Source organism: Marmota flaviventris, chromosome 1 (genome assembly GCF_047511675.1).
Source record: "Marmota flaviventris isolate mMarFla1 chromosome 1, mMarFla1.hap1, whole genome shotgun sequence".
In the NCBI taxonomy this organism is placed as follows: domain Eukaryota; kingdom Metazoa; phylum Chordata; class Mammalia; order Rodentia; family Sciuridae; genus Marmota; species Marmota flaviventris.
The window spans coordinates 18,777,922-18,792,813 of NC_092498.1; the positions used below are offsets into that span (position 1 = coordinate 18,777,922).

General features: G+C 49.8%; 1 protein-coding gene across 1 annotated transcript; it reads left to right on the top strand.

Moving 5' to 3' along the window:
- Nucleotides 1-1,852: 1,852 nt before the first annotated feature.
- Nucleotides 1,853-13,723, top strand: Fam180a (family with sequence similarity 180 member A). Its single transcript, XM_027952136.2, has 3 exons — nt 1,853-1,928; nt 11,660-11,760; nt 13,379-13,723. Exons 1-3 carry the CDS (start codon nt 1,853-1,855, stop codon nt 13,721-13,723), a joined length of 522 nt encoding a protein of 173 aa, XP_027807937.1.
- The last annotated feature ends 1,169 nt before the right edge of the window (nt 13,724-14,892 follow it).

The window sequence follows — 14,892 nt, forward strand, 5'->3', positions numbered from 1 at the left end:
ACTTTTTTTTTTTTTTTGGCAGGAAGAAGTATCAGAGATTCAACCCTGGGGTGGTCAATCCCTGAGGCACATCTCCAGCTCTTTATTTTTATTTTGAGACAGGGTCTCGCTAAGTTGCTAAGGGCCTCCAACTTGTGATCCTCCTGCCTCAGCCTGCTGAAATGACAGATGTGTACCACCCGGCCCAGCTTCTTCTTACTTTTAAAACATATCTACTGGAAAATTTTAAATCACACTTGAGACTTGCATTCTAAGTCTTCGGGTAAGTGCTTTTCTACCCTGACCTCACAGTTAGTTGTAGGCATTAAACCAGCAACTACAAGGCGAGACCCTTGTCTGAAACAAACGAAGCACCCAGTAGTTATTATTAATATTAGTGAGATCAGCGGTTTTCAAATGTCAGAGCTGGGATTGCAGAAGAGGAGACCTCTAGGTGTTCTCTCAGGTGGCCCCTTCACCCTGGTCACCATCTCCACAGACTTGGAACTCACCAGGGTGGGGATCTTTGGATGCTCTTGAGCTCTAGCATTCCCCCTCTGTGATTTCAGAAGTGAAGAAGACTAAATGTCCATAGCAGTGCTTTTTAAATGATCCTGGAAAATACTGCCATCTTGCTTGGAGACTCCCAAGGGGCTGGTCACAGATCTGAGCAAAGATCTGTGAAAGGGAGGTTTGCGTGAGGTTTGTCTCCCACAGGCTCGTGAGTTGGAAGCTTGGTCCCTAGTGTGGTGGTGTTAAGAGGTGATGGGATCTTTCAGAGCTGGGTCTTCCTGCAAGATAATTGGGGGGGGGGGGGGGGTACTGCCCTCAGAAGAGATTAATGCAGTTCTCATGGGAGCAGGTTGATATTTTTAAACAGTGAGTCTGACCACCCTCTCCAAGCTTTCTAGGCTTTCTGTCTCAGCTCTGATCCCTTTCACATGCATTCCTACTATTGTGATGCCAAGTGACATGAGGTCCTCACCAGAGCTGAGAAGCTGGCACCACAACCTTGGACCTCCAGAACCATGAGCTAAATAAACCTCTTTTATTTACAAAGTATCCAGCCTCTGGTACTTTGTTATAACAACAGAAAAGAGCCTAATACAAACATCATGGATGTGACCTGTGTGTGGGGGGGTCCACTCTGGGCTTCTGGCTTTTGACCTACACAGGATCACACATGTAGCACTTTTGTATGTCACCTCTCCACTTCTGCTCCCTCACAATCTGCCAACTCCTCACCCACTCAGAACCTGGGAAGGCCCTAGGCCCCCAGGTCCGGGGATGACAGATGGTGACATCGGACCAGGTGCTACAATGATTTTGCTGTCCTGAAGGCAATTCCCGGCTCCACCAGGCCCAGTGTCTGCCAGGCAGCCGCTCAACTCTTCCTCCAGCCCGCGCCCCTGGCTCTGATGTAGTATGTGTGGACGGACAGGGAGGGCAGCCAAGTCTTCGCCGGGCTCTCTAACAAGTTCCGCGGGTCTGTTTGTTAAAGAAAAATTCCAGTGGGCGCATCCAACACATGGAACTCAAGTACAGAAATTATATTTATCCACCCCACTGCCAAGGAGATCACATGCCCCGTGAGTCACTCCAGATGTGCTCAAAAACAGAGACTCTGTGTGGAAGCCCAGTCCCCAATCCCAGGGAGAGTCGGATTAAGAGAGGTGCCGACTCCGTCCCACCCAGGAGGCAGTGGCTGGCCTCCACCCTGCGGAGGCGCGCAGAGGGCATTTCTTCCCTCCTGGAAAGGGAAGGGAGGCAAGAATTCTACCTACGTCTCCCTGGGAGGAACTCTAGGTCCACCTGTAGCCACTGGGATCCCACCTGGGCTGAGGGTCCATTCTTCACCTTTTGGGAGGAAAAGATGGATTGGAAGGCGCTGGTGCTCCTGCTGCTATATTCCCATGCTCAGGCTACGGTGTCGCACAGGTGGAGCAGGGGTGAGTTGCTTTTGATTCATTGGTTGGTTGGACGCTCATTCTTCTTTCTTAAAAATGATTAGAGGCTGGGGCTGGGGCTCAGGGGTAGAGAGCTCACCTAGCAGGTGTGAGGCACTGGGTTCGACCCTCAGCACCACATACAAATAAAATAAAGATATTGTGTCCACCTACAACTAAAAAATAAATATTTCTTTTAAAAAGTGATCAGGCACTCGGAGGGCAGTGAGCAGAGGGAGGGGAATTAGAAGCCCCTGCCCTCTTTTTGCCTCATCTCTACCAGTGCACCTTGGTGGGACCCCCTTGTCAGGAGATGGTGGGAAATGACACCGGGAATCATGGGAGCGGCTGATTTGGGAACTTGGTCAAGGTGGAGAACGTAGAGGGCATCCCTCTGTGGGGCCAAGAGACAGCTGGGCTCTGCGGCCTGGTGTGCGACAGGCTCCCTCTATTTCCCACCAGCTGTGCGGCTGTGGCAGAGCCTCTGGAGAGCAGGTATCAAGGTCTTCTGCCTACATAATGGAGTCACGGGGGCTGGGGTTCAGGAGGCCTGCTCCCTGGGTGGCCTGGACAGGGGACTCTCAGCCTGGGTGGCCAGGAGGGAGGTCTCCATGCTGCCCCCAACCAGAAGTGGATGCATCTTTGCGGCCGGGTCAAGCTGGTCAGTGGCAGTGAGGAAAGACCCTCTTGGGCACCCAGAGTGCTTGGCCACTCCCACTGGAGTGGCAGGGCCACCAGGGGAAGAAGAGACCCCTGCAAAGGCTTTTGTCTCGTGGCTAAATTCCTCTCCCTCAGGATGTCACTCCCCAGAGCTGGGATGGCCTCTGTGTCCTGGGACTGGCTCCGGCTCGCAGTGCTGAAGTAGTCAGGGGTCATCAGTTAGGCGAGGAGGGATCGAGAGTGCCACCCACCCTGCGCCAATAGAACTGAAATCTTTCCACTGCCTGAAGTCAACTGAGTTCATGTTCCCAGAAAGAACTGGAAGAAGAACCGGGTGTCCTGAGGTCAGATGGTACCGGCATCTAGAGACCCCAGTCGGAGGAAGGCTGGGGTGGTGACCTGGGATGCAGACCTGCTTCCCAAGGACAGGACCAGGGAAGGAAGGAGTGTGGGAACAGCATCGTGGAGGGGAAGGAAGACTGTGAAATGGAGGGGTGGGGGCAGCAGAGCCAGGCGCTTACGCTGGATTTTATTTCTTCCCGTGGAAGCCAGACACTGGGAACCTCCCAGTCCTCTGAGCTGAACAAACCACTGCTGCCCAGGGCAAAGAACACCCATTTCCCTCTCCTTTTCCTGACAACCTCTTTCACACGCATGCCACACACGTACACATGCAGACACACCCCTCCCTTCTCAAGGTATGCACAGACTTCAGGCAGCAATGGAAGCAGAGAGCAGAGACTTCCAGAACTTGGGTTCTGCCACCTACCCCTGGGTCACACTGGGGGCACAGCTTCCTTTACCTATTAAAAAGGGATCATAATATCTCCTCTTCCTAAAGCCTAGCCCATTAGAAAGTCAAAGGAGCCAGGCACAGTGAGTGGTGCACGCCTGTAATCCCAGGGACCCGGGAGGCTGAGGCAAGAGGATGGAACATTCAAGGCCAGCCTGGGCAACTTAGTGAGGCCCTGAGTAACTTAGGGAGATCTTGTCTTAAAATTTAAAAAAAAAAAAAGAGTTGTGGGGGAGGAGCTGAGGGGCAGAGTGCCTGTATGCATGGGTGGTGGTTTCAATCCCCAGCACTGCAAAAAAAGAAAAAGAAGAAAGAAAGAACAACAAAAAAAGCACAATGAGATGATTTTACCTGTAATACAGCTTATAAACCCTCTAGCTACTTTAGGAGCTACCCTGTAAGGATAATTAATTGATTATTTATTAAGGGTAACTAATTAATTGGCTGTGTGGTTGCTGGCAAGCCTCTTAACCTGTCTGAGCTGTAGTCACTAACAGATAACAAAACTTACCCTCATGGGGAGTGGTTACGACCCTCATGAAGGTCATATTCAAAAATATAAATGAAAATGCTTTGTAACCGATGAAGCACTATATAAATGCTAGTCACTACCTACAATTTTAAAAAAATGATAGTTTTTCGTTAACGTTGAAGGCTCTCAACAGAGTCTGATAACATCCTGGGAGCAATCTGCCCTCACCAGAGCAGATCCATCCCCACCAGGGCCACGGTCTATATAAACATGGGAGGCAACAAAACTGACAGGGAGGTTGTCATGAGGCAGCAGATGTGAGGGCTGGAGCCGGGGCTCTACTCTGGGTTCAGAGCCAGCGAGTTCTCACCCCACTCACCCCACCCTAAGTCTCACCCCAAGTCTTCCACGTGGCTGATTTTTTTAAATGTTTAATATTTTTTCTAATTACAAAAGGAATACACAATGCTTGTCAACTTTTTAAGATGAATGAGGGTCACACCCAAGTAGATGACAATTTTTCCGAATGCGTGTTCCCTTCATCTTCACCCTTATCCCCCAGCCTCCGCCTCCAGCCCTGGCTCGGATGAATTCCCCCTGGAAAGAGTGCGAGGGCACCCTCTCCCTAGAAGGCCCCCTCTTCCATCTCCCTGTCCCCCACCCTCCCACCCTGTGGCCCCGCACGTGGAAATGGAGAATACACCCAAAGGGAGCCAGGTGCTGGCCCACACCCTTCCCACCACGAGCCCAGCCTCTCCCTAAGAAGCGCTCTCTAGGATTCCACCCTGGAAGGTGTTTCCACGCCAGGATCCAGGATTGCCCGCTCCGGTCCTCCAGCTTAAGACCAAGTGACTCACCTGTGGTCAGTACGACCAATCCAGGGACATAGGACACACACAGCCCCTGTCCTAGCATACCCCAGGTCCCGCCAGAGCAGCACTGAGGGGGTGGACCCACCAGACTTTTAAAAAATATGTATCTATTAATTGATAGAAACATCCATGCTGTTAAACACACGTGCGTTACTGTTTAAGAAGCAGTTTAGCCAGGCGCGGTGGTGCACACCTGGAATCGCAGCGGGTAGGGAGGCTGAGACAGGAGGATTGTGAGTTCAAAGCCAGCCTCAGCAAAGCAACTCAGTGAGACCCTGTCTCTTAATAAAATACAAAATAGGGCTGGGGATGTGGTTCAGTGTTCAAGTGGCCCCGAGCTCAATCCCCGATACCAAGAAAAAAAAAAATAGCAGTTTAGTTGGGGAAGGCTGGGACACTGCTTAATTGGTGGAATCCGGTGGCTCCTTTTCAGATGTGCACTTAGAGTTGTGCGGGTTCAGGTCATGAAGGCTCTGGGGGGCGGGGCCTGAGGTCGGGGCTCTGTGAGTGTTGGTGATAGACTGGTTGCACCTGCCCCTGGGTGTGCCACACAAAGCCACCTCAGTATCTCCAGGAGGTAGGTGCAAGTGTGACCATTTATAGGTGACAAAACCAAGGGGTAGGCAAGAAGGGAGGCGCTCAGGTCACCCTGCTGCAAGGGGAGGGAGGGATCTGACCTGCGTCTCTCTGGCAAGGTCTCCCTGTCCTGGCTCGCCCCCTCTCCATCATCTCTCCACCGCCCCTGAGGGGTGGAGTGTCCCAGCCAAGGTGGCTACTCTCCGAAGCCCACTGAGGACCCCAGCACACGAGGAGAGACCCCACTACCTCTGAGCAGCGCTGTGTTTCCAAAGGGCTGGCCCAGAGCCACAAAGTGAATGACATCAGTAGAATCTGGCAAAAGATCTTTCACAACGAGAGCCTTTCCTTTCCACACCCTTAGAGTTGCTTTGACTGATTCATTAAAACCACAGTGGGATTTTGGCTTGGTGTGGTCTGGAGTCTGGATCCTGTCCGGCAAGCTCTCTGGTGCCAGTGCACAGTTACGTGAAACAGGGGCGTCCTTGACATCTTCTGCCGTAGTGACCATACTGCAGGGCTGGGAGCAGGGAGAAGGAGATGTTTAGACTGTGAAAGGTCGAAGAGAAGGTCAGACTGCAAAGCCAGGCAGGCTGCTCTACTTCAGGGGCCCGTGGCTGCCTGTCCAGGCGAGGAAGTCTGCAGGGATACGGCCTGGGGAGAGAGCAACCACTGAGATAAAGTAAAAGTAGCTCCTTCCAGGCCAGAAGGAGGGCTCCTCTAGGTAAAGGAAGGATGTGGGGGAGACAGAAGTCGACATGTACTTTCTGGTCTTTAGCCAGGACCTGGAACTGCAGATAGACTCAAGAAGCACCCTGTTAGAAAGAGGAAGGTTTTGTAAAACACTCTGATTGGAAAGAGGCAAGTTGCGAGGCAGGGGTAGCAATGTGTTGCTATGTGGTTGTTTATTCATTCATCAAGGGGTACCAAGCACTGTGCTAGGCACTGGGAATACAGCAGTGAAGGGAACTGACAAAATCCTATACCCTCGTGCAGCCCTCAATCCAGGGAGGGGACACAGAAAATGAACACATAAGTGACATCTATGATATGTTGGGTGGGAACAAGGTAGGGACCAAGGTTGGAGCAAATGGAGGGTATGGTAGTCACAGAGGGCCTCACTGACAGAGCAAAAGACCCGAGAGGGCAGGGAGGGAGTCCTGCAGTCCAGGGAAGAATAATCCAGAAAGAAGGAACATAAACGCAAAGGCCCTGTGGCAGAAGTTTGCCTAGTGTGCTCAGAAACACACAGGAACAAAGGGGTTGTGAGGAGGCATGTGGCAGAGTGGTGTGAGCCAGGGGAGCAAGGAGTCCTGTCAGGCAGCTCCTGCTGGCCTTTGAAGGTCTTTGGGTCGGAGAGACATGGGAAGGCAGAGAGGGTTCTGGGCGGAGGAGCCACATGGTCAGACCTGCGTTTCTGCGGACTCACTTGGGCTGCTGCGTTAAGAGTAGAACCGAGGCAGGGTCACTGCCGTTAAGGGGAGATGCTCATGGCCAGGACCAGGCGGCTGCAGAGGAGGTGGCAAGAAGTCGTCACATTCCCGATAATTTCTGAAGATACAGCCAGCAAGATTTGCTGACTGGCTGGATGCGGGATGTCAAAGAAAGTCCAAGATGAAGGTTGAATGACAGAGAGAAGTGGGGGAAGGCTGGCGATGGGGCAGACGTGTGCGCGTGTTGGGGGTGACGGGAAGGAGAAGCAGCTACCACACATCCAAAAAGGAGATTCCAGTAGGAAATAGAGGAGTCTGGCCTGGAAACCAGGACAGCTGGAAGGTAACACAGAAGTGAGTGTGGCTAGAAGAGGAAGGGAGCCCAGAGCACGGGGAACAAGCAGACTGGGGAGAAAAAGGGCGGCCATCGAGCAGGGATTTTTTTTTTTTTTTAATTATGATGGAAGACATAGCAACGTGTTTCATGCTATTGTGAAAGATCCAGTAAAGAGGAGAGAATCCATGATGTAGGAAAGAAAAGGCTGCTGTGCCGGAGGGACGTCCTCCTCGAGACTTCCTGCACACAAGGAAATTTGGGCTGTAGATGGGAGTGCGAGAGGAGAGCAGAAGAGAAGTTGGAGTATAAACAGAGGGCAGGCAACCAGCTTCAGGAGGGAATGGAACAGTCACTGGAGAAAGGCAAGATGACAGGAATCGAAATGTGATGGCACTTTCAGGCCCATGTGGGATGAGGGACAGTGAGTTTAAAGTAAGGCCATTTAAAGCGGTCGTGTTTTTCTCCAGCCTCACGCAGGTGCACGGATGCAGGTGTGGAGCAGGTAGGGTTGGGTTGTGCAAAGGAACGAGTGATTGCACAAGTGTCAAGTGATTGCGAAGGAACGAGAAGGGAACACAGGAGCGAGCCCAGGGGCCATGCTGATTTAGCCTGGTATATGACTTTTTAATGTACATGCCTTAAAGAACGTGTTTTATACCAAATGCATTCATTCATTCGTTCATTTACTCCTTCATGATTAACTACCTGATCCTCCCTGAAGTCATTCAGAACTGAAGAATGTCCGGTGTTTGGACAGATGTATCCACAAAAAGAGAGCATTGTTCACCGTATCAGTGAGACTGGGTTTCAGAGTCCGGAAGATCTTGATCTTTAGTCTTATCTCAAACAAATTGGGCGGCCCAGGACAATTTCCTTAACCATCCAGTTCCTTCATCTAGAAAATGGGAAGTTAATGCTTACCTTTCAAGTCTGGAAAGCACAGAGCTCACGGCGGGGCACACAGTGGTTGCCCCCGAACTGTTATTATTTCTGAGCCTCACATTTCAACAGCTCTAGAATGAGGCCCAACAGTGTCCCTCAACAGGGGACATGGGTGGGACCTGCCATAACACATGAATCATGACTCTCCAGATCAGGTTCCTGGAGTAGCTTAGTCCACGTGGCAGGACCTTGGGTGAGTGAATCACTTGTTCCCTGCGGGTTGGTCCGATATATCACAGATGCTTGTTGTCTGGGGAACTGGGGAGGAGAGGAGGAGCTCTCAGCTCCCTGCCCCAGGGGCAGTATGTGCAGCAGACTTTCACTCAAGGAGACTAGTGAGGCCCAGCTGTGCCCAGAACAGACACTGAGCAGTCCGCATAGGCACGTTCACATTCCAAAGAAATACCTAGAGAACAGGCTGGGTGTGGGGTTGAGTAAAGAAGAGAGAAAATGATGAATGGTCCCAGTTTAACACCCAACGAAAGGTACCCAAAGCCAATGATTGACAAGTCTCTTGTCTGAGGCTCTGTGGTCCCAGGGATGGCGGGGAACCCTCCTGCCTGCCAGTCTCTGGTCTCCCCACTCTGCTCCCCCCTTCTCTCCCTTCTCTCTCAGGGAAGGTGCCATTGCTAATGGCCGCCCAGTGAAGAGCACTAAGGGCTCCCTGCTTGCTGAGACTGCACTAGTACACCAAGCAATTCACCCTAATGGCTCACAGGGAGCAGGGAGCTGAACTTACGGTGACCTCCATAAGTTTGGGGGATGGGACAGAAGGAAAAGGGAAGAAAATCAGCACAACCTGAATACTCCCCAAGGCTGTTGTTTTATTTTGTTTAATACCTAGTTTATTTTTTTAATCATTCCAAAATATATATTGGGCCTGCACTCTGAGCCCCGCAATTATGCAGGTTTCAAGGTCATGCGGAGAAAACATAAAATACATTCCCTCCCTCTAGGACCCAGCAGTGCTGATGACACTTCCTAGGGGTTATCCATCAGGGTGGGAAGTGTGCAGAATAGATGATACCAGCAGCCTCAGGAGACAGAGAAGGAAACCAGTGAGTGGCTGGGTGTTCGAGAGAGAGGCTTCCAAGGGAAGTGGGGTCCTTCTTCTAATGATGTAGAAGCAGATCTAGCCTCAAGATTTGCACGTATGTATACGTGTGTGGAGCTGGCCTGCCCCTCTTTTGGCCATTAACACTTCTGTCAGGATCCAGCCTTTATCATTATGGACAAGAACGTCTAGGAATAGTGTACATCTAACTTGTACCTCTATGTTTTGACATGGCCTGGAGAGAGCTATTTCTCGCCCACCACCTCCAGCATTAGCAGCTCAAGAGAATATATCCTCTCCAGGTCTCGACTGGAGAGTCAGACTCTGGCCACTGCTCAGCCTCATAGCCCTCCTGCAGCCGAAGAGGACATAAATGTCCCCCACCTCTGTCCAAAGTACACAGTCAAGGCAACTACAGAAATATGGGGGGCAGTACTTCTAGGGGATGGGACAGATGCAGGAAGAGAGAAGGGAGAAAGGGACCCAGTTTAAAGACTCCAGTGCTCCCCACATCTACTTCCTCCAGCAGTCCTGGTTCCCCCAGGCTAGAGGACTGAGGCTGATTCCAACAATTTCCCCCAAACGGTTATTGTGAGGTATAAGAACAAGGGCTGTCGGAAATGACCAAGTATCCATTATTAAGCCTGGTTTTGAATCAGGAAGTATTTTCTTCTCAATCTTGAAAACCAGGGATCCACCTGGGGTGAGCACATGAAAATTGCTGTTCACAGGGAAACAAGAAAGCCCAGGTTTAAGATGGCAATAACCTCCCCAGAGGTGACCACAGAGAGCCTCTCATCTGGAGCAGAGAGAGCTCCATGTCCATGACATTCCCTCCCTGCCCCTTCTTTTGCTGGGGGAATGAATTTTTTTTTTTTTTAAGGAAAAAGTACTTTTGCCAGGTGCGGTGGCACACGCCTATAATCCCAGTGGCTTGGGAGGCTGAGGCAAGGATCATGAGTTCAAAGCCAGCCTCAGCAAAAGCAAGGCACTAAGCAACTCAGTGAGAACCTGTCTCTAAATAAAATACAAAATAGGGCTGGGGTTGTGGGTTCAATCCCCAGTACCCCACCCCCACCCATCACAAAAAAAAGAAAGAAAGAAAGAAAAAAAGAAAAGAAAAAGAAAAAGTACCTTTAATTTTGCAACAAGAAAGAAATTCTAGGAAGAGAATTAAAGACATGAAGTTGCTCTGGAATCCTATCCTGAAGAAGGGGTTCATTTGATCCAGGACCCGGTATCCTGGTATCATATTCTATCAAGAGAAATCAGAGGCAAATCTTCGCTCATGTTGCCCTCAACTCATTACTTCAGGCTCTGATAGGGACACGGAGACGTGAAGCCATCTATCCCAGCCCTTGGGAAACTTGTAGTATCCATCATAAGTGAGTTACTGAGAAGACAATATTTCATCAGTTCTGCATCCTATGAGCTTCTTTTGAGAAGCAGAGGATTCCTAAGTGAGTTTTTCAGGTAATTCTCTGTCAGCTGAAGATGTTTCCATTTCTATTACCTCTGATGGGAATCTTTCTAAACTGCTTCACACAACGCCTGCCTTCTTTAGCACAATTTGACCTCTTCTCCATGGCTGAAGGGCACCATTATCAACTAGCAGGTCTGTTATGGCTGGTTACGCAAAGTAAGCTTGCCCAACTCCAGGGGGTGCCGCTCATGTTGTAATCTGGTTTTTACAGTTCTTTCTCCAGTTTTCTGGTAGATTACAATCAAGTGCCTTGAAGAAGATGCACCTTTTCCTATCTGTTGGCAGCGGGTTTACCACTGTGACAGGTGCAAAGAGGGGCTGAGCAGAGGCAGGGGCTGTTTGCTCCTAGTCTGATGTGACCCTGGAAAACAGCTGCCTGTGACGATCTTCCTGCACTCTGTAACAGCCTTCTCTTTCCCTTGTCCTCAGTCAGTTCCCAGTTCTCCCTATCCTTTGTTCCTCTAAGCGCTACACTTCTAAATGCAACCACTGGGGAACAAGGTGAAGTCACAGACTCCATGCTAAATGCGTTGCTAAATCTCATGGCTCTTAGGGGAAACCCTGAGCTGACCACAAAATCCCCTAGAGCCAGGTACTGGGGTCTTGTGGCAGCTCTCTTCCTTTGTTACTTGGGTTCAAATTTTTGGCAGCTGTTCTGCAGATGGCTAGGGTAAGCAGAAGTCTGATTCTCTGATTGACAGCATGGTGAAAAACTATAATCCAGTACTCCATACTGATAAAAAAAAAAAGTGCTCAGTTGTGTGTTTATTAGAAAACGATATCTGGGGGAACTCACTTGCTGAACTTAAGGGTTTTCGTTTGCTGGCTCCCATCTGTTTTGATTTATTTTTGCTTTGTTTTAATATGAGGTCTCTATCACAAACGTACCCCTACGCCTATATATTTTTCAACACTTTCTTGGATGGTTCTGATGAGCACCCAGGTTTGAAGATGCTGCCCTGACGTGCCCGGGAGCTTTCTGAGACACACCAGGGGAGTCCATCACCTCTCCCCAGGCTAGGTCAAGATGCACAGGCTACCTTCATGGTTAAGTGGAGGGCGGTGGTCTGTGTGCACAGCAACCCACAAGCTTACTCTGTTGGTTCTTTTAGCAAAGCTCTTCCCTGCTGCTCATCGGCCAAAGAGGTCGTCATCCATGCCGTTGAACCCAGTCCTGCAGACCTCCCTGGAGGAAGTGGAGCTGCTCTACCAGGTAGGCAGAGGAAAAGGGGTCAAGCCAAGCTCTTTCCACAGCTGCCTCCCAAGTGACTGTGTGTGACAGTGACAAGAGCTGTGTCCTCAACCATGCCTGGCTTCATGCCTTTCCACAATCCATGTATCTCACCAGTTCCTGCTGGCTGAACTTGAGATCAGCCCTTCTTTATCTTTTTTTTTTTTTTTTTGAAAAGAAGAGATGACCCGTCTGAGTCCCTGAATGGTGAGCTGCAGTAGGGAATGGCCTAGACCCATTTGTGGAGGTCATAGAATCCTGCCCATCCCAAAGGAAGGAATTGCTCACACCTCGTCTCCTTCCCCATGAGCCTGAACAGGGAATGACAGAATTAGCAGTTCAGCCCAGGCAAACTCGAGATTAGATTTGTCCCACAGGTGCCACTGCCCACACTCAGACACCAGAGTGTGGACGATTCCCAAGCAAAGGTTTGGAGGCCGACTCATCCATAGTGTCCAGGCAAGGCCACGCTGGGATCTGGGTGCAGACCCTAAGGCCGTAGACCCTGTCTGCTGGAACAGCATTGCTGTCTGGCTGCCCTGCTAGTCCACGGAGGTTTCCAGAAGCCTGAAAGGGTCTCTTCTTCTGCCACTCACACCTGCCCCACTGAGATCCTACTCCTCCAAACTACAGAGCAGATTTCCTGAGGGCTCTTGGTTCGGGTCAGTGGTACAATCCCAGGTTTGATTTCTGAGCTTTAATTCTTCAGCAGTGTGACCTTGCATAAGCCACTGGTTCTCTCTAAGCCTAAATCTCCTCAACTGTTATATGAAAAAGTTCAATTATGGCTCCCAAAATTCCCCTCCAGCTTTTATATCCTGTGACTGTGTATCAAAACAGTCTGGTTAGGAAAGAGACTGCCTGCAGCAGCCACACAACACAGTGGAGCCAGGGAGATTTCAAACCCTGTCTTGGGGAACAGTCTGGCAAGACTTGAACTTGGGAGTCACAGAACAGAGCCAAGCTTTAGAACGATAACAGACAGTGTTGTGGAGATGGAAACAGAGAGCAGACTGGAGATGTGGAGTCATCTATCCAGGTATTTATCAGGTTCCTCCTGTGTGCCTGGTGCTGGGCAGCGACAAGGATGGCAGACCCAGACCCTATTCTTACAAGCTGATAAGAATCGAAGACAAACCTCTGTATCCCACTGAATTCCCAGCACAGTTCTCTGCATCCTTTAAATCTCAAGTTCTGCTTAAAAATTATCAAAAATAATTTATGCTTTAGAAAATTCTTTGTGGGTGAGAGGGAAGAAGGGACTGATCTGGGACACTAGAAACAATAATTGGTCACTTAAATAGTGGCCATGGACCAGGCACTGTCATACTTGTCCATATTTGTCTTATGTACCTCTCATGATATTCCCATATCCCAGTATCCCTCCTTTTGAGGAGAAGGAAAGTAAGGCCCAGACAAGTGAGGCAATTTGTCCAAGGTCACGTAGCAAGTTTAAAGATCAGAAGTGAAGCCCAGGTCTCTTAGATCCAAAGCTCTTTCCACAGCTGCCTCCCTAAGTGACCATGTGTGATAGTGACAATTGCCGTGTCCTCAACCATGCCTGGCTTCATGTCTTTCCACATTCCATGTATCTCACCAGTTCCTGCTGGCCGAACTTGAGATCAGCCCTGACCTGGACATCTCCATCAAGGATGAGGAGCTAGCCTCCTTGAGGAAAGCCTTGAACTTCCACACCATCTGCAATGATGTGATCCCCAAACGCATCCCAGACATCCGCCGGCTGAGTGCCAGCCTGTCCAGCTACCCTGGCATCCTCAAAAAAGAAGACTTTGAAAGGACACTGCTGACCCTCGCCTACACAGCCTACCGCACGGCCCTGTCCCAAGGGTATCAGAAGGACATCTGGGCCCAGTCCCTCCTTAGCCTCTTCCAGGCCCTGAGGCATGACTTGATGCGATCCTCAGGCCCTGGAGTGTCTCCCTGAGATGCTGGCCCACATCAGGACCTCGAAACAGGGACCAGCACACACAGCAATCCAGAAAGTTCACTCTCTACTCCATGTACCATCAACAGAGAGTGGCAGAGATAGAATAAGAGTAACTCCATGCTCTTCTGCTCTTGGTGCTTCCTGATACACACCCCTGATTGGTGTCATAATGTGACCTGGGCAGAAAGAAAGGACTAAAGGGGTATTCAAGATACCTCCAGATGCAGGATGATTTGCCAGGTGATGCACAGAAGTCCAAGATGTGCTTTGACCAGAGAAGTTGCCACACACACACACACACAAACACACACACACCCTTGAGTGAGGATACAGTAGAGAAGACATCATAGTTTTAGGCATGGCTTGAAGACGGGAAACAGATTCCTTTGGTGCTAAGGGACCAGGGTGCCAGACGAAGGGGGTAGGGGAAGGGGACCTGTTTCCTAAGGTTCTACAGTAAATGTCAAAGAGGTAGATCCATACCCTAATAAATATGTGGTCAGTCCAGGATGTACGGGACTTTTCCAAAAGCCATCAAGAAGAATCAGCTAGAAAATCAGTCACTGTAAGACCTCTATGTGTCTTTGCTGAAGGTCTGTTTACTACAGAGGAGACACAGGAAGGGGGCTCTGAGAAATGGGGCCATCCCATTCATATCCTGTCTTTTGAACAAAGAGACTAAGCTAATGCAAAGAGGTCCTCCGAATGTCAGAGATGGCACCAACACCCAGGCCTATCTGTAATTGCTAAGCCTCATCAAATAATTAAGTGCTGCAAATAAAAGTAATTTTCAGTTGGCAGAATTTTACCCGTTCAAATGCCAAAATTTTCATTTTAAAAATATTGACTTGGTATCTATTTGAACCCTATGTATATGGTTTAAGCTTCTATTTGGTATCTTAAGATAATCATTTAGAACATTCTAAGGAAGGAGGCGGATAAGATAATCTCTAAGTTTCCTTCTATCTATTAAATTTCTACAATCACTTGCAACCATGAAATGCTACAGGGACGGGGTCTGGATCTGAGAGGTCTGCTGGGCTGTTGAGACCACCCCTGCAAGATCTGGGCTTTGCCCACTGTGTCCAGTTCTGAGGTTTTCGCTGCCCATCAGGCTGTTGGAGCCCACCTTCACAGTTTGTTCTTCTTTAGCTTCCATTGCCTGC

Excerpts from the sequence above, each read along its gene's own strand:
- Fam180a (XM_027952136.2), top strand. The coding sequence starts at position 1,853 with ATGGATTGGAAGGCGCTGGTGCTCCTGCTGCTATATTCCCATGCTCAG. Across the intron at positions 1,929-11,659 it reads GTCGCACAGGTGGAGCAGGG|CAAAGCTCTTCCCTGCTGCT; the intron begins GTGAGTTGCTTT and ends TGGTTCTTTTAG. Across the intron at positions 11,761-13,378 it reads AAGTGGAGCTGCTCTACCAG|TTCCTGCTGGCCGAACTTGA; the intron begins GTAGGCAGAGGA and ends GTATCTCACCAG.